Below are 24,499 nucleotides of genomic sequence, written 5' to 3' on the forward strand. Positions count from 1 at the left end.
CTTTCCTTCTCAAGATTGCTTTGGCTATTCGGGATCTTTTGCGTTTCCATACAAATCGTAAGATTTCTTGTTCTAGTTCTGTGAAAAATGCCATTGATAATTTGCTAGGGATTGCGTTGAATCTGTAAATTGCTTTGAGTAGTACAGTCATTTTCACGATGTTGATTCTTCCAATCCAAGAATATGGTACGTCTCTCCATCTGTTTGTATTGTCTTTGATTTCTTTCATCAGTGTCTTACAGTTTTCTGCATATAGGTCTTTTGCCTCCTTAAGCAGGTTTGTGCCTAGGTATTTTATTCTTTTTGTTGCAATGGTAAATGGGAGAGTTTCCTTAATTTCTCTTTCTGCTTTTTCATTGTTAGTGTATAGGAATGCAAGAGACTTCTGCGCATTAGTTTTGTATCCTGCTACTTTACTAAATTCATCGATTAGTGCTAGCAGTTTTCTGGTAGAGTCTTTAGGGTTTTCTATATATAATATCATGTCATCTGCAAAGAGTGACAATTTGTCTTCTTTTCCAATTTGGATTCCTTTTATTCCCCATGTTGTATAATACGTCCTTGAACCTGTCTTATACCCGATAGTTTGTACCTCCCACTCCCCCGTCCCTATATTGCCCCTTCCCTCCCCTTCCCCCACGCTGGGAACCAGTAGTTTGTTCTCTGTATCTGTGAGTCTGCTTCTTTTTTGTTATATTCACTAGTTGTATTTTTTAAATTCCACATATAAGTGATATCATACAGTATGTCTTTCTCAATCTGACTGATATCACTTAGCATCATGCCCTCTAAGCCCATCCATGTTGCTGCAAATGGCAAAATTTTGTTCTTTTTTTATGGCTGAGTCATAGTCCATTGTGTATGTGTGTGTATATACATACACACACGTGCGCGCGCACACATCTTTATCCATTCATCTTGACGAGCACTTAGGTGGCAGTTGTAAATAATGCTGCTAGGAACACTGGGGTGCATTTATCTTTTCAAATTGGTGTTCTCATTTTTTTTGAATATACACCCAGGAGTGGAGTTGCTGGGTCATATGGTAGTTCTATTTTTAGTTTTTTGAGAAACCACCAGACTGTTTTCCACAGTGGCTGCACCAATTTACATTCCCACCAGTGGTGTACAAGGATTCCCTTTTCTCTGCGTCCTTGGCAACATGTTATTTGTGTACTTTTTGTTGATAGCCGTTCTGACAGGTAGGAGGTGATATCTCTTGTGGTTCTCATTTGCATTTCCCTGATGATTAGCAATGTTGAGCATCTTTTCATGTGACCGTTGGCCATCTGCATTTATTGCTCTATGGAAAAATGTCTATTCAGTTCTTCTGTCCATTTTTCCATGGGGTTGTTTGTTTTTTTGATGTTGAGTTGTATGAGGTATTTATATATGTTGGATATTAATCGTTTAGCAATCATATCATTTGTGCTTTGCATGCATTTCTTAATTGACTTTTTTTTAGAGCAGTTTTAGGCTCACAGGAAAATTGAGGGGCAGGTACAGAGATTTCCTGTATACTCCCTGTTCCCACACATGCACAGCCTCCCCCACTATCACCAGCCTCCACCGGAGTGGTACCTTTGTTACAATCGATGAACCTACTTTGACATGTCATAATCACACAGTCCATAGTTTACATTACAGTTTACTCTTGGTGTTGTACATTCTCTGAGTCTGAACAAATGTTTTGATATAATGATGTGTATCCATCATTATGGTATCATACAGAGTATTTTCATTGCCCTAAAAATACTCTGTGCCACCCCCACCCATCCCTGGCAACCACTGATGTTTTTACTGTCTCCATAGTTTTGTCTTTTTCAGAATGTCGTATAGTAGCCTTTTCAGATTAGTAATATGCATTTAAGTTTCTCCATGCCTTTTTGTCGCTTGATACTTCATTTTTTTTAGTCTTGAATAATATTCCATTGTCTGGATGTTGCACAGTTTGTTTATTCATTCACATACTGAGGGACATCGTGGTTGCTTCCAAGTTTTGCAGTTATGAATAAAGCTCCTGTAAACATCCATGTGCAGGTTTTCATTTAGAGATAAATGTTCAACACCTTTGGGTAAATACCAAGGAGTGCAATTGCTGGATCAAATGGAAAGAGTATGTTTAGGTTTATAAGAACCTGCCAAAGTATCTTCCGAAGTGCCTGTACTATTTTGCATTCCCACCAACAATGAATGAAAATTCCATGCTCCATATCCTTACCAGCATTTGTGTTGTCAATCTTCAGGGTTTTGGCCATTCTAATAGGTATGTAGTGAAATCTCACTGTTGTTTTGATTTGCATTTCTGTGATAAGCTGTTATGTAGAGCATCTTTTCATATGCTTATTTGCCATCTGTTTATCTTATTTGGTAAAGTGTCTGTTAAGGTCTTTGGCCCATTTTTAAATTGGGTAGCTTTCTTATTGAGTTTTAAGAGTTCTTTGTGTATTTTGGATAATGATGCTTTATCAGATGAGTCTTTTACAAATATTTTCTCTCATTCTCTGGCTTGTGTTCTCACTCTCTTGACCTTGTCTTTAACAGAGCAGAAGTTTTTACTTTTAATGAAATCCAGCTTATCAATTCTTTCTTTCGGGATCATGCCTTTGGTGTTCTATCTAAAAAGCAGCTGCCATATCCGAGGTCGTCTAGGTTTTTTCCTGTGTTATCTTTTAGGACTTTTATAGTTTTGTGTTTTACATTTGTCTGTGATTGATTTTGCATTAATTTTTGTGAAGAGTGTAAAGTCTGTGTCTAGATCTATTTTTTTTTTTTTTTTTGCGTGTTGATGTCCAGTTGTTCTAGCACAATTTTTTTGAAAAGACTATTTTTGCTCCACTGTATTGCCTTTGATTCTTTTTTTTAATTAATTAATTTATTGGCTGTGTTGGGTCTTCATTGCTGCACACAGGCTTTGTCTAGTTGCGGCAAGTGTGGGCTGCTCTTCATTGTGGTGCACGGGTCCTCATTGCTCTGGCTTCTCTTGTTGCAGAGCAAGGGCTCTAGGCACATGGGCTTCAGTAGTTGTGGCTCATGGGCTCTAAAGCGCAGGCTCAGTAGTTGTGGTACGTGGGCTTAGTTGCTCTGCGGCATGTGGGATCTTCCTGGAGCAGGGCTCGAACCCATGTCCCCTGCATTGGCAAGCGGATTCTTAACCACTGCGCCACCTAGGAAGTCCCTGCCTTTGATTCTTTGTCAAAGATCAGTTGGCTGTACTCATGTGTGCCATTATTGACTACTCCTAATTTTCAAATCCATGATTAACTTTTCCTAATTTTGTTCTGCTTTGTTTTTTGGATCATTCCTCTTACCATTTTTAAACCTTCAGTAAATTACACTTGAATTATAACAGCAGCCTCTTTATTATCTTCCTAGTCTTTGGTCTCCTTCTTGGTTCCCATCTGGAATATTTATTTCAGATCTTACTGTCTTTGCAAAATTAGCTGATCCTATCAGAGAATATCAAAGGAATTATAGAATCTCAGCATTGCAAGGGATCTTAAAAGTAATTTAATTCACATACTTGTCTTTTGTTTAAATTTTCTCTCCATTTCTGAATAACTTCTGCCAATTTCCTTAGGCTAAGCTTGAATTCCTTTAGTGACAGGAAACTCATTCTCTCTGAACACTGTTTTCCATTTTGTGGGCAACTGTTGGTTTGAATTTTCCTTAACTTACGATGAGACATATGTCCTCATAGCTTCTGCTGCAAACTCGAGTTCTCCCCCTAAGACTGTATAGAACAAGGATAATCCTGCTTCCCTATGAAAGCCCTTTAAGTATGTGAAGAAAGCTGTTCTGTCCAGACCTAAACTCTTCTCAGATTCATGTTTTCTCTAGGCTAAGACTCCCAGCTTGATTGGTTCTTTTAGTAAATCCTTTTATAACTTGTTGCTTAGCCTTCTACAAGTCTGTTCTCATTTCTCTGAACTTTAACATCTGTGTATGTTTGCCTTAAGTTGTGAAACTCAAAAATCAGTGGAGTACTTGGAGTACTGCACATGTGGTCCCTGTTATATAGTAGACCAGAACTATCCAGCCTTTGTTCAAAACATCTATCTTCTTTTAATGCAGACTGAAATTGCGTTAACATTTTTAACATCCACATTCTATCTTGACTCATACCAAATTTATTGTTGAGTAAAACCCACAAGTCATCTCTCACAAAACTGTATCTCCCCCAGCTGTACTCAAGTATAGAAATCTTACATTTATTCTTTTTTTTTTTTTTTTTTTTTTTTTAATTTTCTGGCCGAGCCACACAGCATAGTGGAATCTTAGTTCCCTGACCAGGGATCAAACCTGTGCCCGCTGCAGTGGAAGCACAGAGTCTTAACCAGTAGACCACCAGGGAAGTTCCTTACATTTATTCTTGATAACTTTTATCTTATTAGAATAGCTCTTTGCTCTTCTACAGCTGCAACTTGTCAAGGAATAAAAAAGGTATCCTTATTAGCTTATGATTTAACTGAGGCTATAGAACATGTACACTAAATAAAATAAAAACGTAGGAACTCAGCCTAATGTAGTGTCAGTTATGACTATGAATGATATTTCTCGGTGTCCTCTGGTCCACATTAGAATCACCTGAAGGGTGCTTGTTAAATAGCTTCCCCAGCTCCACTCCAGATTTAATGAATTCAGATTTCTAAGAGTAGAGCTTGGAAATCTGCATTTTTAAGAAGCTCCATTGGAGGTTGATGCATGTTAAAGTTTGACAGCTGCTACTGTAAGTATTTAAGCATAGAACCCAAAGATGTGGTTAGAGCTCAGTAATGTTAAACAGACTTAGATGTGCTCAGAGTTAGGTGGCATTCATTAAGGAAGTGACTTCTGAGGAACAGAAGAACATTTACTGATACAGTAGAAGTTCCAGGTGTAGGAGAAGAAAGACTAAGTTTTCTGCTAGAGAAAACAAGATATTTGCTAGTCTGAAGCAGAGACCTTATAGAATAGCAAGCAAAATGAGTTTAAAGCTAAGGGACAGAGGGGGAAAAAAGAAGAAAGAAAAGGCTGTAAAATTCTGAAACTAGTAAGGATACATCCTGCCAGATGGCAGCAAGGCAGGACCTGCTGCAGTGGAAGCATGATCTTTCATCAAGAATTTGTGAAATACCAGGTCACACCCTCTGAGGGAGTATAAAAGGGTGGGGGTGTCAGCAAAGGTTAGTTTGAAGAGTTGCTACACATGCCCCATCTTTAGTTCTAGGCTATCTAATGAGAAGATCTATTGAATCTCAGGTGACTAATTTGGATCTAGACCAGTCAGGTGGTAGGCATCCTGCATAGCTGCTTAGTGCTCAGGGCACAGGCCTTTTAAACTTTATCATAACGGAACTCAAGGTGCCCTTGGCATTTTAAAGTTGATGGGGCAACAGCAGTTCTCTACTAGACAAAATGATACCCAGAGAATGGGTGATCAAAGACCTGACTGCCCGAATGGGGTCAGAAGTTGTGTTTTTAGTCTTAAGTATTTCCTTTTCTTAAAGATTTGCTAAGTGCCCAGCTAAGCAAATGTAGATAACTTGTTTTAGAGGTTGGTTGCCAAACTTCGACACAAACAAAAAGTTGATGGAAGTTATGCTCCAAGTCCTCACTGCATGGTTGGAAAATTCAAAACTGTTTCTTAGCATAAATAATCATATTGTACTACTAAAATAAGTTGAATAGAACTAAGAAAATATTCATAATTCTAGGAGAAGTTAGAATTATGCAGACTTTAAAAGATAAAATGTTAATGTTAACTTGTGATCATATTTGCTGCAAGTGCATGCATGATTTAAAAATAAGGATTCAAATCTGGTTTGCGCAACTGCAGAGAGACGCTTGCAAGATTTGTAAATATGTCCTGACTTGCCGCTAGTGTGTTGATAGCCTCCCTATTTTGGCAAACAGGGTGAATCTGTCTGCATTTGAGCTGGAAGCTACTTGGGATTCCCCTTTAAACATCACAAAACCCACTTCACACTTCTCTCTCTTTATAGGTAATGTTTCCCACAGAATAAATTAAAGTCTTTTTCCTGATGCAAATTTGATAGAGATCACTCCTAATTTATTATCATTCTGCTTACTCTTGTGTAAAATTAGTGTTTGCTATAAGTTTTTCTTTTGGCTACCTAAAAGTTGTCTGACATTTTTCCCTCAGTGCAGCTTGCCTCTGATATAATCTCAGGAAAACAAAGAAAATTCAGTGCATTTTAAAATTGAAGAGATTAGCAAATATAAATTTGTCACTTTTATGGATAATATTTGAAAGATTATAAATGTTAAACTTTACTCTTTATTCATTTTACTGCAGAAATAGGCTACTTATTTTTCACTGAGCTGTTTTAAGAAGGATTACAATTAGTACATTAGATCTCTTACACATATTTTCATGTATTATTTTTTATCAGAGGAGCTACATAAGCCTTATTATAATGGATAAGGTCTTATTCTATTTAGAGTTTTAGATCAAAAGTCATTTCAAGCTATTCATAGCACACACCTTAGAGCCTCTTAAAATTCTCCCCACCAAAATTTGTATGATTAAAATTGCTGCATATCAATACCTGGGGCTGAAACAGTATTGCAAATTTACACATTGTTGGAGAATTGCTAATTCAACTGAGAGAGTGGTAGTTAGAATTAAAGTGAGAAGTGCATATCATACTAATCTACCTCAAACTAAGAGGCAAAGGATGGGCAGTGGTAATCTAGCATTGCAAATACCCTTTTGAGTGAAGAACCCAGAAATAGCCCCAGTTCCTCTCAGTAGAACCAGATCATCCCAGGGGAGTGCCAGCAGAGTAAGGTGTGTGCCCCTCTAAGAAAGAGGAGTGGCAGCTTTCTAATATCTGGTAGCTAAGGACTATGAAAGTGGGTGCAATTGGGAAGATAAGGGGAACTTTGGAAAAGAAACATATTAATTGTAATAGAACGGGTTGGGGAGAAAGATGATAGAAGGATGTGTACATGTGGAACTGATAGTCATGGTAGCTTGGTTTTTATGGATACAGCTACGTATTGACCCTAAGTGAGGTTGAAAGGCTTGAGAAATAGGTATGAATTGAATTCTGCCTAAGGCATAAGAGAAGCAGGCAGGACTGACTGATACTAATCCCTTGGGGAAGAGAGAGACTCAAGCTACAGAGAATCCTGCCCTACTGAACACTGGTAAAATCTTTGTGAAACTACTGTGTTACAGCTCATTTACTACAGTGTTAATTTGGAGTTTGAGATTCATCAATGGAATGGGTACTATAATTTGTGATGTTCGACCGTCATGTTTAGGATAAAGTGTTTAAGGAGCCATATGGTCACAATAGTCTCAGAAAGAATTTCACAAGCAAGATTGTCATTTATTTTCAAGCTTTTCAGTTACCTAACAATGATCTAATTCTCATAAGAGTTGGGAGTCTGGTTCCATTTCATTATTCCTCTATAGCAAGGTGATAAAAAATAAGCTAATATTAGTTAAGCCAATATATATGAGCTCTTCCTATGTGCCAGGAAGTAATTTAAGTGCCTTATATGCATTATACTTAATCTTCCTAATAATTATCTTCTGAAATAGTTGCTATTATTATTTCCAGCTAGTAAGTGGAAGAACCAGGACTTGAATCCAGCCAAACTGACTCCAGAGCCCCCACTCTTGAGTTGATTTAATACAAAAAACTGTCCTTTATTCTGAGATTATGTCCATCCTGCCTTTTGATATTACAGTATATTTTTTTATATGAAATGGTGGTGATAGAAGATGTCAGGTTTGATTTTTTGTTTGTTTGTTTAAGAAACCTTTACCTTGCAAAATAAAAACTAAGCAACCCAATGACAACACCAATCTCCAGTTTTTTTTAAAAGAAGAAGTTGTTTAGCTAGTTTTGGAAATCTAAGTCTAAGAATCATGGGTCAGAAAAATGGGACTCTCAGTAATTTTTAATGTTCTTTAGAGATTTTTTCACTTGATTTATTTCCTAATGCACTTAATCCAGTCAATCCTCACCTATCTGGCAGGTGCCACAAGTCGTGCTTTCATCCATTTGACAAACATCTGTTGTGAAATATAATTGAAATGCAGCTTTGCGGTTCATATTCTAGGAAATCATTAAAAATACTTTATGACAAGGGCTCTAGAATGAGATACGAACAAGCCCTATACTAATTATTTACAGAATGTGGTCTTATAGTGAGGTTCCAGTGTCATGTTCACTTAAATCCTTAGTGAACAATGGCATTACCATTTGCTGTGTTTATTTCCTTGGCATTTTATATTATTTGTACCGTTATTAATGCCTGTTACATAGTGATATATTAATAGACATTAATACTTTTCTTTGTCCCTAACATATGGAGAACAAAATGGAAGAGAACAAGAGAAACCGTGCTAGAGAAGAATGAACAGGGGAGCCAGATAAATAAGTTGTCTGGCTTACTTGCTCCTCAACTGTAATCTTCATTGTTTTATTTATCCATGTGTCATTGGTGACTTTAGTATTCTTGTTGGTGATTTGTTCAACAGTCTATCTTCACAGTTCTTTGGAGTCCTCATTTCCATTTAACTTTTCTTTCACTCCGTTTCAGCCGCTCACTTGTTGGTCATACCCAAGACCGCACCGTTTACCAATAACCACCACTTTGGGGATCTCAGTTATAAGCATCTTGCTCTCTAGCCACCTCCCAGTTTCTCCTTGCTTTCTTCTAGCATACCCCTTCCCCCACCTCCAGCAAGTCTGATCTCATGAGACCGTCCAGTTAATGTACTCTGTCACTTCCCAGCCTTTTTGTCACCTTTACCCAGCTTAGATTCCATGGCCTATCACCTTTACCCTCCTCACATCCACCCTTAACAGCCTTGCTCCTCATTCTCTGTGTGTGTCAAGTGTTTCTCACCTACCTGGCTTAAGAAATATACAAAACCATGGTGTTTGATCTCACTTTAAATTTAAGAACCAAATCTCAAGCGAGCCCTCAGTATTTCTTGGAATCAGTATTTCCTGGTATTCCTTCTACATTTCCTTAGTCTACACTTGATCTTAGCCAAAAGGCCAAGAAGGGTTGTGTTTCCTTAGTCTCATCTGTTTCCTCCCCTGCCCTCTGAGATGACTAGTTTGTCTCCATTCTTCTCAAATATTCAGCACCACCTCTTCCTTCCTTCCATCCTCGCCAGCAGCTGATGAGCTGGAATCTTTATTTCACTGAGAAAATAGAAATAATCAGAAGAGAACCTCCAAATGTAGCATTTGTTGACTGAATCAAAGAACATGATATCATAGAACTTCATTTACTCCTATATTCCAATATAATTAACAACTTATATTCCAAAACCAAGTATATAAAGCCATTTTTGGCCATTTTGAATTATGCTTTTCACTACCACCTTTTTTTATGTTATTGTAACTAAGAGGTGTTATGTTTGTGTCTCATCCAGATAAAAATTAGGTATTTTTAGGAAGATGATTAACAAGAGCAGTTAATAAAATGAGCAGTTAAATAACCGAACTCAGGAAATGAAGAGAAGAAATGCTTTGGCACCATATTTGATTATACTACTAGCCCATGTTAGTTTTTACTTATGTAAGTTATGGAGAAAGGAGAAAAGGTGAGAGTGACTTAGAAATGAAGATTAAAGCCTCAAACTTTGTGGAAAATGGAGGGAGAATGTTGAGAACAGACCATGTGATAGTTTTGGATTTTTTTTTTTGATAGAAAATTAGATAATAGACTTGAGCTAAAATTAGATAACAGACTTGAAAATTAGATAATAGACTTTAAATTAAATTAACTTAATACTTTTATTTACCTTGTGTTGCTAAACTTTAAGATTTAGTTTTGAAAAAAAGAGATGGTTAAAACCAAAAAAGTCAAGATTCTTACAAATTATAAAAACTTATATTTATGGAATTGAGTAAGAACCTACACCTTACCTAACACTTTAAGTTGCTTATATAATTACAACAAAGAGGAGACTCCTTCAGTGACCTGAATTTTATATGCTGAGTTCACTTCCCTATGGCATCTGTCTGCTCAAGCACATTTCCCCACACATTTTACCAATTCCCCACATTCTTTCCAAACCTTTACCATCTTTCCCAATATCATCTCATCCTGCACTTTGTAGATGACCTGAGCCTCTGCTTCACATAGTAAACGAAACCCAAGAGACATAACCTCAGCTTACGTCCTTTTCTCATTACTTAACTAGTCTCAGAAGAGGTTTCCTTGCAACTATCTCCTTAAATCTCTCCTCTTTGTTGCCAGAGTTTCTGAAAGTGTGATCTCTGTCTGTTCCTGCTTATACTACTTAGCTTCCTTCTTCTACCTCAACCCAAAATGATCTGACCCAGATCAGCATGAACTTTCTGATATTTAAATCTAATGTTCTCTTTCCGGGCCTCATCCTCTGTCTCTGGAGCATTTGTCCTTGTTGTCGCATTCCTCTGCTTAAAGCTTTTTGAGCGTTTTCATGTGCCCAGGGCAGGCATTCAAAATTGAACCAGTAATTCTGATATCTTTTCTGAGCTTTCAACAAGTCTTTTTTGATGGCCATTACTGCCCAGATCTCAAATGCCTTATAGCGAAAAACAAAGTTTTATGATTTCCTCTTGCTAACTTTCTTGGTTATTTTCTGAGATTACTGTCATTTTTCCCATGTGCCCAGGCTAGATACCTTAAGGTTGTCCTTGACTCTTCCTCTTTCTCTTATTTTCGTTTGGTCTCTAAGCTCTGATGACTATCTCCCCTATCTTCCATTCTTTGCTTACTACTATTTCTTATGATTATTACCTCTTTCCATTCCTCGTCTCTTGTCTCGATTATTTCAGTAGTACATACAGGGATTTTCAATTTGAACTCCGTGATTGGACCTCAGAGGATCTAAGAATCTTCTCAAAATTGCATGCAAATTTTTGTACCTGGGCATTTTTCTGGAGAGATCCATTAGGCTATTCCATGGGAAAGAAAGTAACAGATAGAATGAGAGAATATGACATTTTACACAAGTCAGTTCCACTGATTTCTCCTTCTTCTATGTCTGCCCTTTGCTATGTAGTTCCCAAACCAGGGAACTGATCTGTGAATAGTGAGGGGGCATGTAAGACATAAAGGGGGAAAAGAAAAGCAACAGCAATCAGTACAGCTCGGCAGTCAGACAGTCCAGCAGCCAGAGATCAGAGGCTCCCCAGCATCAGAGCTAGGCCTTAATGTCCTGGAGAAGCTCAGGGGAAAGCTGGGCATCAGTAGGGAGGAGGCCTTTGAGGCCTCTGGACCCAGTTGTTCATGTGCTTCCAAAGGACTTCGAGGGATAAGAAAGCTTAATTGGCAAAAATCCAGAGCCAGCCAGTGAGGCAGTGTCCTCAGGAAAAGGTTAAGAACATTCCTCCAACTAGACTCCCACCCTCTGATCTTTGTTCTCTAGTCCTTCCTGTTCTCTACCGCGAGAGTTAGTTTTTAAACACACATCTCGTGTATCCTCCCTGATTAAAAACCTCCGGGTTTTTATGAAACAAATTAAAAACTCCTGGGCATGGCGTCAAGGCCTTCCTTAGTTGGGAACCTGTCTGTCAGCCCCTTACTCAGACACTCACCTCCAAGGCTCTCAGCCACAGAAGATGATGACTGGCTGTTTCAAGAGGACGGCTTCTAGATCCATACCGCTATACCTAATCTAATGCTAATCTCTCTCTTCAGGGTGCCATTTCCCTTCCTTGCCCAACCGTGAACCTCGAACTGTCCTTCAAGGCTCAGACTGTATGGTACCTCTCCCTTTGTGTCCATCCCTCATTTTCTGCCATCACTCTGGCAGAATCAGTCTCTCTTGGCTAGGTTCCAAAAACATTTCATACACATCTCTGATAATGTCATATTATATTGTAGATAACCTATTTTTATTTCTGTCTCTCCTACTAAATCAGAAATGGCCTGCAGATAGGGGACTGCCTTTTTCATGTCTGTATCCCAAACACCTAGTTTCATGCCTAGTCCAAACAGGAGCTCAATACACTTTTGTTGAATGGAATTACTTATGAAGGGTTTTTATGACTCATTTAAAATTAGAGACCGATGCTTATTTAATAAGTCAGAAAAGGCTATGATAATAATAGTAATAACAAAGTCCCATTCCACTGCTTATTCAAGGAATAGCTTCCTTTGTGGAAGTGAATTTTGAAAATCTTCACATGTCAGTGTATATTTTTGATGTGCTTTCTTGATATCCTAAAAGAATTATGGTTCTAATGCAGACTAGAGCTTCTGTGACATTCCTATTGATGCTATATTGAATAGATTCTGTAATTGCACACATCTGTATTATATATAAGTTCCACGGATGTGCATTTTATCTCTTTCTCTCAAACTTCATGGTAATATTTTGTGGGTTATTTATCTTATAACATCTCAGGCAATTTAATTCAAAACATTAAATTGAGCATTTCCCACATACAGAAACGGAGTTACAGAGTTAAGAACCTAGTATTTATATATTATATAATTTCTCTTGCTGAATTTGTAAAGTTCCAGTCATTGTAAAGATGTTTTTTAGGTGTTTAAATTAGTTCTGCCAGGAAAGTAAATATTGTTCATAATTTAAGAGCTTCACGTAATTTTTAAAAAACCATCTTTTCTCTCATTCTCTCTGAGTTTTGTGGGAAGAGAGTCAGCAACTTACTTAATCAGCCATTTATTGAGTATATATTATGTGCTAGGCATTAGGCTGGGTGTTTGCAATTCAGGATTGATGAGACAGTACCTGCCCTTGAATAGTTCACAGTCTAGTAGAGAAGAAAGTATATAAACAAAAAATTGCAATTTGAATCTTGGAGAAGAGGAAGGAAACTCCTCCCTTGAGAACTGATGCTGAGGTTGAGAATAGAGATGGCTGCAGATAAATTTGTGGATAAAGAGGCAGGGATGTGAAAGCGGTTTGGAGATGTAATTAAGGTTACTAATAACCTCATCAAAAGATAGGGAGATTAACCTGAATTATCTGGGTGGGCCCAACATAATCACATAAGGTAGTTTAAGGCAGAAGAGACAGAGAGATGTGTCAGAAAGAGAAGCTGAAGCAAACTGAAGCATAAGAGAAACTCAGTCACTTGCTGGAGGGGGACCACATGGAAAGCATCAAAAGGAAGTAGGCAGCTTCTAAGAGAAAAGATCATCCCAACCCCTAGCTGACAGCCAGCACAGAAGCAGGGATCTCAGTCTTATTAGTCACAAGAAAATAGATTCTGTCAACAACCCACATAAATTTGGAAATGGATTCTTCCCAGAGCCCCATTGGCCCACACCTTGATTTCAGTCTAATGAAAAATGGAGCAGAGTCACCCAAACCCACCTAAACTTCTCACTTAAAGAACTGTGAAATAATAATTTGCAGTGTTTTTTAAAAAGGGGGTGGGGGGCAAAAAAAATGTGGCCAAACAAAGAAGCAGAGAGCTGAAGGGAGTTCATACCTGATGGTCTTTTTTTTTTTTTTTTTAAATATGCAAACTAGGAGACTAGATCATCTCTAAGAATGAATGGCATGGGTAGTGCTTGAGAAAAGAACAATGAAGATCTGGATAATTACTAAGGAGAATGGGAGAGGAACAAAAACAAGTAAGGGGTGGCATGCAATATAGAGAAAGGAGTGAGAGTAGAACTGAAATAGAATAGCATGAAACTGTTAGGATATCAGTCAGCCCAGTGGTGTAATTTTCTCTGGCCATGCTCTGTAGCCAGTGTTTAGGTGTAATAAAGCCATATTGTGTTCAGGGCTCATGGGGTGGGTATAACAGAAGTGTAAGAATGCTGAGGGGGGTGAGAGTCCTTGAAAGAAAGTATGGCTTAATATGGAAGGAAGTGTGGTTAGAAGGAAGTTGATAAACTTGGAGAAGGTTAAGAGATTGGAGATGGGGCTAAGGTCTGGTACTTTGTAGTTACTCAGCAAGTCTTCATTTTCTCCTTTCTGGCTCTGCTCTCCATGTGCCTGTTTCACTCCCACCACCACCACCTGGCTCTGCTATGGTTATACAAATAGTTTCAAATCATGATAGTATCAGTTAGCTTGGAGAGGATGGTTAGGAACCAGTGGTTTGGTTGCTGACAGTGCCTGGTGGTGTTGGCCTCTAAGAGAAGCTCAAGGCTCATCCCCTTATCTCCTTATCCCTCATGCCCTAGGGGTGAGACAAGGGCAAAGACATTTTATTGACCACAGTTCTTAGGACAAGAATTTACTCTGTGGTGAGAAGGGTTAAGAATCTAAGCCTTCAAGGGTTTCCACTAAGTTGCCCTTGTCTCTAAAAGTCTGACTGTAAGCACAGATCTCATTACTTTCAAGGATTTAAAAGGGAGTATTGGGGACTTCCCTAGTGGCACAGTGGATAAGACTCTGCACTCCCAATGCAGGAGGCCTGGGTTCAATCCCTGGTCAGGGAAGTAGATCCCACATGCATGCCGCAACTAAGAGTTCACATGCCACAACTAAGGAGCCCACATGCTGCAACCAAGACCCGGTGCAACCAAATAAATAAACATTTTTTTAAAAAGGGGAGGGGTCTTTTTTTGAAATAAAGATAGAAACAGTGGCTGTACTGGCAACCCAAAGTATCTTCCTCCTCAGAATCTAAAATTTCTAGTAGAGTTGGTTGAATCTATGGTTTCCTTTATGTGAGTCATTAAATGTGTTGTCATAATTTCTTAAAGATATAATTTTTTAAGGCTTTTGTTCCAAATGAGGACATTTTCCATAAAAACACACTGTATTCCATTTCCAGAAATTTTCTTATTCACCTGTAGTTTTTGAGTGTAACACTTGAAATCTAAGAATTCATTATTTCATAGAGTGCTTTTTTTGGTGTAGTATAAATTAAAAACTGATAAGAAAAGAGTCATGCATCTTTAAGTGTGAAACTGCTAGATAGGTGAAAATTCCTAGAGTGAGTAAACAGAACCAAAGTCGTCTTAATCTTAAGAAATGCTTGTACAGAGTGGGCTAAAGAAATCCCAGGGAGTCTAAATCATCAGTCTTGCTATTTTGCTATTGTTAAGGATACCTTTAAGGCATTTAGCAATGGTTGCCTGGAAAAGAATTGAATACCATTCTTTTGAAGCTTCATTTTTATTTTCATCCTGGTGGCTCTGAGAAAACATGTTTCTCGCTTGGCATAGTCACCTGAAATAGGGCATTCAGCTTTATCCACAAAGTCTGTAACATCCATCCGGATCCTGTGGATTGCTCTATACCCACCCAACTCAGACACGTCTGCTCTTTCTTCAAGTGCTTGTATTGACAGGTAGACCTGTAATTTCTATGACTAAGATATAGTTTCCATAGCTTATTGTATCATAATAGATTTGTGTTGGGTTAAACTTGCCTAAAAACAGATCTGTTTTTTACCCCTGGCTTTAAAGTAAAGGATAATGAAAAAGAAGTAATAGTTCCTAATTAGGTATTTAGGTCAAAGAGACATTTTCAGAATTATAAGTATTTGTTCCAAGTGATAGTTCAAATATACTTTTCCAAAGACCTTTAATTGACAGCTTTCCCCCTCAACTCTTGGTACTGGTATAGGAATTATTTGTAGATTTTCTATTTTAAAAAGAGCTTCAGTTCATTCTTGTTGTGTTTATGGCACCTGGATATTAATGTATGTTAATACCATTGCTGTATTTTTCCCAACTTGCATGTGAAGAAAGAAAGAAAGCTTTGATGTCTTACTTGGATTTTAGTTAGTTGATGTAAGACTGTTTTCTTTTCCTTTTTAGGTTGCAAACATGTTAAAGGCATCCTGTTATATGGGCCTCCAGGTTGTGGTAAGACTCTCTTGGCTCGACAGATTGGCAAGATGTTGAATGCAAGGGAGCCTAAAGTAGTCAATGGGCCGGAAATCCTCAACAAATACGTGGGAGAATCAGAGGCTAACATTCGTAAACTCTTTGCTGATGCTGAAGAGGAGCAAAGGAGGGTAATGTTAACATAAGTATAATTTAGTAAAAGTTTGTTATCACTTTTATGATGATGGAAACCCAGAGTTATGGTGGAAAACTTGTTGCCATGATTTATATTTTGAAGAAATTGCAGGTAAAATTTATTTAGAACCGAGTTATGTCACTGAACTGGGATTATGGGAGATGTACACGTTGTGACCAGATATCAGTATCCACATGTTCATAATACAAAGACCGATGATTATATAAGCCAAAGGTTTTGCAAAAACAGATCGTGAATATATTTTTAAGTGAAATTTTTATTCCACATTACTTCCAGAGACTTGAACTCATTTTTCCTAAAAGAGAGAAATTAAATCCATAAAGGGACTTGTACAACTATGTGTTTGTAAGATTCATGTACAGAAAGCTAGTTTACTTACCACCAAGTCAACTCAGCAGTAGAGTGACAGATATAAGTTGTTACGTCTCAAAGGAAAGCTTGATTTGGATCTTAGAAGAAAATAAAATCAATTAAAAATCAAACCAGAGTTTACTAATTATGATGGTTAATTTTGTGCTAATTTGTAAAAAAAAAAAAAAAAAAAATCAATTTTATGCTAATTTGCCAGATGTAGGTTAAGCATTATTGTGCATGGGTTGTGTTTACCATTTGAATCTGTAGACCGAGTAAAGCAGTTGTCCTCCCTAATATGCCGTCCAGTCAGTTGAAGGCCTGAATAGAACAAAAGGCTTACCCTCCCTTGAATAAAAGGGAATTTCCTACTGCCTGAGCTGGGACATCAGTTTTTTCCTGCCTTCAGACTCAAACTGAAACACCTGCTTTTCCTGGCTCTCAAGCTTGCAGGCCTTTGGACTGGAACCACACCATCGGCTCTCCTGCATCTCCAGTTGGCCAACTGCAGAACTTGGGATCTGTCAGCCCCCATAATTATGTTACCCAGCTTCTTACAATTAATTGATAGATAGATTGATTGATTCTAGGTCTAAATCTAGATCTAGTGTGTGTGTATGTATATATGACTAATATACTAGTATTAACATATTTGTTTCATTAAAGGAAAGTTTAGAAACAATGCAGTGGGATTTCTGGTTCTGGCAATACAGTAGACTAGGTAACTGAAAACCTTCCTTCTACAAAAATCTTCAAATGCTGGGTAAAATAATAATTAAAATAATTTCAAATGCACAATTAAGCTCTCATGAAAGAAAAGGAAGTCTTCAGAAATTAAAAGAAAACTGGAAATTAGAGTGGTAAAGATAACAAGCTGCAGCTTTTGGTTCTGATAATGTGTGCATTGGGTTTTAGCATCCACTAGGGGGCATAAAATGAGTCCTTGAACTTATTTAAGGTGTGGACTAGGAACTGGAAGCTTCAAAGTTGCTCCGTCATCAATGAAAAGAATAACTAGAAAGTATTTCCCTACCAGCACAGAGAAATAACAAAACCTTTTAACTATTTTCCTGTGTTCTAAGGCAGGATGTGAGGAATCTCCCATGGGAATTCTAAACCACAGATCTTTAACTCATGCTTATGATTTGAAAAAAAAAAAATACACACATAAACAACCCCATCTATGTAGTCTTGGGCCCCCAAATTGAGAAATTAATTTAAAAATGAATCCTGGGCCAGTGATGCCACATAGGTCTGTTAGATGTAAGCATACCCCAAGGGATACTCCAGCAAACCCAGGCCACAAGAGATTCTCACAGGGGAAGCTAAAATAGCTCCAATAAATGGAAAATGTCATCATCAAAATTTTAAACTCAGCAACTAGTTTAAAATTTTAAACTTAAGCAGTAGTTTCAGCTGAGGAGAGAAGTGATAAACAGTAGAATAGATCTAAAGAAATCACCCAGAATGTGGGACAGAGAGATAAGAGATGGAAAATGTGAAAGAAAAATTGAGATGACAGAGTTAAAATGAGAGGTCCAAATAGAGTAGTGTAGAGGCAATATTCAGAGATAGAATGGCTGAGGATGTTCTAGAATTGATAAAAAAAAATAAAATAAATTGATTCAGATAGCACCATAAGCCCAAATGGGATAAGTAAAAATTAACTTATATCTAGATGCATTGTAGTGAAACTAGAGAATGCCAAAGAAAGAGAGAAACATCTTAGTATCAACAAAAAAGACATAATGATGACATCCAAAGGGATATCCATTATATTGACAGTAAACTTTTAACAACAGCAAGAGAGACCAGGAAACAGTAGAAGAGTATCTTCACAGAGCTAAGTAAAAGTAACTGTCAACTTAAAATTTTATACCCAGCTTAATTCTCATTCAGGAATAAGATGAAATGAGGTATTTTTTCAGGCAAAGTCTTAATAGAATCAACTAGTCACAGAAGCTTGTTGGAAGAATGTGAAGCAGGATGCACTTGAGATTAAAGAAAATTGAACCCAGAAGGAACCAGTGGATGCAGGAAACAATGATGAGCGATGAAATTGATGACAATGTAAATAAAATCTGGAATTTCTATTTCTGGTAGTGGCAGATTAGGTAATTGGAATCATGCCTGCCACTGAAGACTACTGGAAAAGCTCAACAAAATTTTTTCTTTCTTTCTTTCTTTTTTTGTGGTTTTTTTTTTTTTTTTTGTGCTTGGAGGCATCAAAGAGCTTACAAGATCTAGGGGGAGAATGGAGGCCTAGAAGGAAAGGTCCCAGTGTATGGGTCACTGTTCCTCTGGCCACTGTTCCTCAGCCATTTCTGGAGGGAGCTGCTAAACAGCTATGCAGCTGTTTTGACTGGCTAGTGGGTGTAAGGGGGATAGAGATTCAAGCCTATGGCCCACAAAGAGGGGACATCTGATGAACACGCCTCTTTTTTTTTTTTTTTTTTTGGCGCATGGGCTTAGTTGCTCCACGGCATGTGGGATCTTCCTGGAGCAGGGATCAAACCCGTGTCCTCTGCATTGGCAGGTGGATTCTTAACCACAGCGCCACCTAGGAAGCCTGAACACGCCTCATTTTGAGGTGGAACTCTGAAGGGCTACACCACAGGAGCAAGTGTTAACCAGAAGCAGATGTGCAGAGGCTACGGATCAGCTTTGAGTCATGTCATTCTCTAAAATTAGGCCGAGGGTTCCTAAACCACTAGTGCCCCAGGCATTTGGCAGAATTGTAGATCCTTCCTGGTGGAAGGTAGTATCATGCAAAGCCATAAACAATTTCTATAGTTTGCAAATGCAATACCTGGCTTATAATCAAAAGCAATCAGATACACAAAGACATAAACAACATGAAGAAAGAGAAACAAAAGATGATATAGATTGGGCCTCCAGATATTGGAATTCTCAGATATAGACTTTTAAAATAAGTGTATTTATCACATTCAAAGAGAAATAAAATTGAAAGTTTTGGCAGAGCACTGGAAACTGTTTTTAAAAAATCAAATGGAAATTCTGAAAATGAGAAATTCAGTAAATTAATTCAAGTTTAAACAACAGATTAGACACATCTGAAGAGAGAATTAGTGAACTGAAAGATGTTAGACAAAAATAGCCACAAAAGATGAAAGGAATGAAGAGAGAGAAATACCACGAGACGGTCTAGTGCACAGTTTAAATTTCCAAAAAGTCAGGAGAAGGAGGATGGGGCAAAAGCAGTATTTGAAGAGAAAAGGGTTTAGAACTTTCTCAAACTGATGAAGAACTTCAGTCCATGCATTCCAGAAGCAACATGAACCGCAAGCAAGAGAGATAAACCAAAGAATTCCACACTTACAATCATTGTTAAATGGCTGAAAACAAAAAAAGGAGAGAGAGAAATCTTAAAAGCAGCTTGAGAGGAAAAAAAGGATTACCTTCGAATAAGCAACAATTAGCTGGCAGCTGTCTTCTCAACAGAATTGACAAAAATCAGAAATCAGTCAAATGCCATTTTTTAAGAGAATAACTGTCAACTTAGAATTTACATTGTCATGTAAATATACAATAAAGTACTGTATTGTAATAAAAATAAACAGACTATGGCTATACGCAGTTGTGAATCTAACAAATAAATGTTAAGCAAAAGGAACCAGGCAAGAAAGGATCATCGTATATACTGTTTGATTCCATTTATATGAAGTTCAGCTATAGTGTTTAATGATGCATGCTTCTTAGTTGGTAAAACTATAAAGGAAAGTGAGAAATAATTACCTTAAAAATCAGATTGTGGTTGCCTTTAGGGCTCAGTGGGGGAGGGATGTTGGGGAAGGGTGGTGAGGAAGCACTGCCCGGGTGCTGGCACTCTTCTGGGTCTTGTTATGGTCCCATGGATATTCATTTTGTGACAGTTCCTTCAGGCATACATTCACATTTGGGGAACCATCCCCTCTATGTATGCCATATTTCACAGTAAAAAAGTTTAAAAGAGGTAAATTGAATAAGCATTCACTGTACAAAATAATAATAATTTTTTTTTTTAGGATAGAACTAAAATACGGGAAAAACATGGAAAGTGGGTTTCTCAGTAGGAAATGGAATATCATCTTAGGCATTAAAATCAGTAACAGATTTACATGGATCAATATGAATAACACCCAGAAACATAATAGCGTCTATTTTTTTAATCTAGTAAGCTTTATTAAATCTAATTTATCCTGTCATTTCCTACTTTTTCTTATTTTTGTTGATGGTAAAAATAAACTTTAAACATTGCCTTTATAACAACCCTTCTACTGCTTCAAATCTGCTTGTTGGGTGCTTAATCATTTCAGTTTTACACAAGGTGGTTTTCTCCCCTGCTTCCCTACATCCCATTAAGTTCTTATTCATATTCAGATCTCTAGCCATCTCAGCTCCATTGGGCCCTGGTATATTTTTGCAAGTCTAATTGATCTCAACTCTTCAGACAGCAAGAACCAATTCACTTTTACAATTTATCCCTAATACTACAATATTTTTTGCTTCAGATATCTTTTTACCTCTCAGAATACCAAGAAAAATAGTCATTACCATTTACTATCTGGGTTGAAAGAACTCATTTTTAAAAATTATTTTTAAGTTGATTTACAGATCATTTACAAACATAAAAATAAAGGGAAGTAGAGACTATTAATGTATTTAATAAGATCTTAAATATAGCAAACCAAATTTTTATTCCATATTTTCCTGGTTTTGAACATATCTATTGATTGATTAATAGATATATATCCAAAATGGTCAGGAGCCTCTGAATGTAACTAACTGTTCATCAATTGTCATGCATGAATTTGTACACTGATTCTAAATTTCAAATACATCTCTAATAGATTATAGCTTATCATTACTTCTGGTTCTTCTACCTGTGTTGTCAAGACAATGCTTGAAGAGTTTTTTATAAAATCTTTAGCTTATAATTTTGTTGAAGAGAGGATGGCCATCAGACACTCCGTAATTGCAAAATATTTTTATTTTTAGATTTATATACACCTTTTAGAATGGCCAATCCAGTTTTTTAATGTCTACATCATCTATTTCTTCTTGTTATCTCGCTGTCTTTCTGCATCTGCCTACTAGAAACCATATCAAGAAAATTCTGATGCACAGATGAAAGAATATTGTCATGTGTCCCTTTAGAAAAAATGAGATGGCCTAGCTGGTCAAAAAATATTGCACAATGAAGACTTTCTGTTGAGTAAGTAACTGGATGAAAATGCTGTATTTTCTCTTTTTCCTTAGAAATATATTATTCAAATATTTTTGAGTTTGAGAAAATCTATGTAGGATACCATCATCTGAAGGTAGAGAGTCTGAGATTTTACTTATAATGATCCGTTTCACCGGCTTCATTAGCGTCTCAGGTGCTGCTAATCTCACTCTTTGCATTCCTCTTTAGATTCATCTAATAATTGTGAAATATTTTCTTCTGTTGATTTTCTTTTCTTTGCCATTATGGCCAGGGAAGAACAACAACAAAAATCTGAATTCTCAACTGTATTCCGTTAAAGCTAAAATAAGGCAACAAAGATGGTGGGTGGTGTCTAGACTTCTTTTATACCTTCTTGAGAGAAGACGCAGTACTTTGGGCAACACAGCAAAAAGGCTGAAAGTTGATGTCATCGTGATGTTTATTTCACTGTTGCATCATTCTTTGGAGCATTTCCGTCCTTTCATTTCTTATTATTCTAATCTTTTTTAGTATAGTTAGGAATAATTGATGAGTAATGATGACATAATTTCTAGAATATTGAAATAGCATAATATAGCTTAGATTTATAAAAAAGACCCAGTGGACCCATACAGTAATTGCAAGATAGAATGAGTTTTCTTTTTCTTTTTTTTTCTGTTTTTTAAAAAATATATTTTCCTTTTTGTTCCTGTGGAAGACTTCTAGAAAAAAAAAAGTCATGAAATATCAATCTTTATAAGTAGTTAAAACTGCTTAACAAAGAAAATTAAAAACTGAAATTGTTTTTCTAATGGACCCTAATGGTATACTGAGGTTTAAACATCAGGTGAGAAGCACTTTATAAAATTTGTTGTGATAGTTTCCACATGGCTGCATAGGTATCTTTGGTGCTGTTTTTAAACTTGCAGACAGTTTAAGTATAATAGTCTTAATAATAAAACTGAGTTGGCAAAGAATTTCTAGGTAGATATTAATCATAGCCAGCTTTTTCTGATATGCTTTTCTCAATCCAGAAATGGCTTGGTATATTCAGCTAATGACCCCATGGAGAGTATATATGTGTTATGTAATAAAGAAAAGCATCACCCCTGTGATTCTGGACAGTCCAGGCTGACAAAGATGAACACTTGCATATAGGTCAAACTAGCTAAATATAGAACAGCCATTTTCCAAGGCTGTTGCCAGGGGCTCAACGGCATCAGCTCTGTTTCTATGGGGGAAGACTTTGCAGATGGTAAGAACAGAGAAGTCAGTGAGGTGAAGAGGATTGCATTGTGGAACTTTAAACTCTTTGGTAAAGGGTTTATTGATGATTCAGCTATATTAATCTGTGAACATTAATCTTGACATCTTCCTTACCTGATTCCTAATTTATTGCAACAAGAACTTGCCTTTATTTAAGTAACACACCTGTAGAAGTTGATGTTATTGTACTCACTAGGTTGGGGGAAGGGACCTGATGACAAGCCACAAGATTAGCAAGGTTCTGAAAAGGTCAGAATTGTACTGAATTATGTTTAGGGAAGATTGCTCCTGTTATCATTAAATCAAGCACAGTGTTCTTATTGTCTCTGGCTTCCCTTCCACGTAGATGATTTCTGAGGTTGGACTGAGAAGGAAGTCATGATTCCAGTGGTAACATAAGGCACATTGATAGCAAACTTCATATATTATAACAGCTTTTTGTTTTATGCTGGATTGACAGACAACTTTGAATAAAAATGTTTTATAAAAATAATATAGAATCTCACAGCTTTTCAGTCACAAACAGGAGTGTCCTTGTTTTTCATTGAAGACAGCAAGCATTAATGCTCTACTATATAGAAATGTTTGGCAAGGCTAAGGTTGTAGTTCCAGTTCCTCATTCTCTGTCTTCTCTACAGATGGAAAGGTGAATAGTTTTTGATGTTGCAATGTTTTTAAGCAACAGGCTATCATTTATCATCAGACACCTGTTCAATAAATGACAGTAATTGAGAAATTAAGTTAATTTTTTCAGACTTTAATTTAGTTTTAAAACATCTGTGGAAGGAGAACAGTTTGTAAGTTATATTCAGGAAAAAATATAATGAAACTTAGTTAAATTTTGGGAACCTTGATGAACACATGACTATCATCTCTCATAAGAATGCATTAAAGAATGAACAGTACTCCAAATAATGAATAATAGAATGAAAGTGTTATAGATATCGTATCGATTTTTTGCTTACTATTACGAAGTAGAACTAACTTTCCTGGTGTACCGTTTTCTGGATTTTAACATGTGTATAGTTTCACGTAACCACCACCAAAATCTAGATGCAGAACATTTACATCATCCCCCAAAATTCCTTCATGTTGTCCCTTTGCTAAAAGCTCCTGGTAACTACTGATCTGTTTTCCATCCCTATACTTCTGTCTTTTTGAGTGTTATATAAATGGGATCACATAAGCCTTTTGAGACTGACTTCTTTCACTCAATATATTGCCTTTGAGAGTCACTCAAGTTGTCACGGGTGACAAACATCCCTTTTTACTCTTGAATAGTATTCCATTATGTGGAGGTACCATAGTTTGTTTATCCACTCACCCACTAGAGGGCATTTGGGTTGGTTCTAATTTAGGGCAGTTATGAGCACAGCGGCTGTAAACCGAGGAGTGGAATTACTTGATCATACAGTGTTTTATCTGTGTTTTCTTTTTTTTTTAATATATATTCAGATGTGTTTTAGATCCAATCCAGTTTCCTTCAGGTCATTTTTAGAACTGTTTTGCTTCGTACTTCTGATGTAACATTTCATCTTTCATCTTTGTCGTGTTTTCTTGATCCTCTTTTCTTTGGGTCGCCTTTATTGGAGTCATCTTCTGGTGTTGTAGCCCAGAATCTGTCTTGCTTTTATATGCCTCCAGCTTAATTATATGATTCATCTTCTTACGGAATCTAGTTTGCTACTATACTCTTCTTTACCATTTGTAGATGACTTTCAGATCTGTCTTTCTCATCTCTTTTG

General features: G+C 37.0%; 1 protein-coding gene across 2 annotated transcripts in view; it reads left to right on the forward strand.

Moving 5' to 3' along the window:
* The window catches only part of NSF (N-ethylmaleimide sensitive factor, vesicle fusing ATPase), a 143,118-nt gene that overhangs the window by 62,889 nt on the left and 55,730 nt on the right, over positions 1–24,499 (forward strand). For both annotated transcript variants that reach the window (XM_057715741.1, XM_057715742.1), the window contains exon 9: positions 15,724–15,923. In XM_057715741.1, the coding sequence (XP_057571724.1) occupies positions 15,724–15,923 (200 nt within the window). The remainder of the gene's footprint in view (positions 1–15,723; positions 15,924–24,499) is intronic.

The sequence above is a fragment of the Hippopotamus amphibius genome, chromosome 17 (genome assembly GCF_030028045.1).
Source record: "Hippopotamus amphibius kiboko isolate mHipAmp2 chromosome 17, mHipAmp2.hap2, whole genome shotgun sequence".
Classification (NCBI taxonomy): Eukaryota; Metazoa; Chordata; class Mammalia; order Artiodactyla; family Hippopotamidae; genus Hippopotamus; species Hippopotamus amphibius.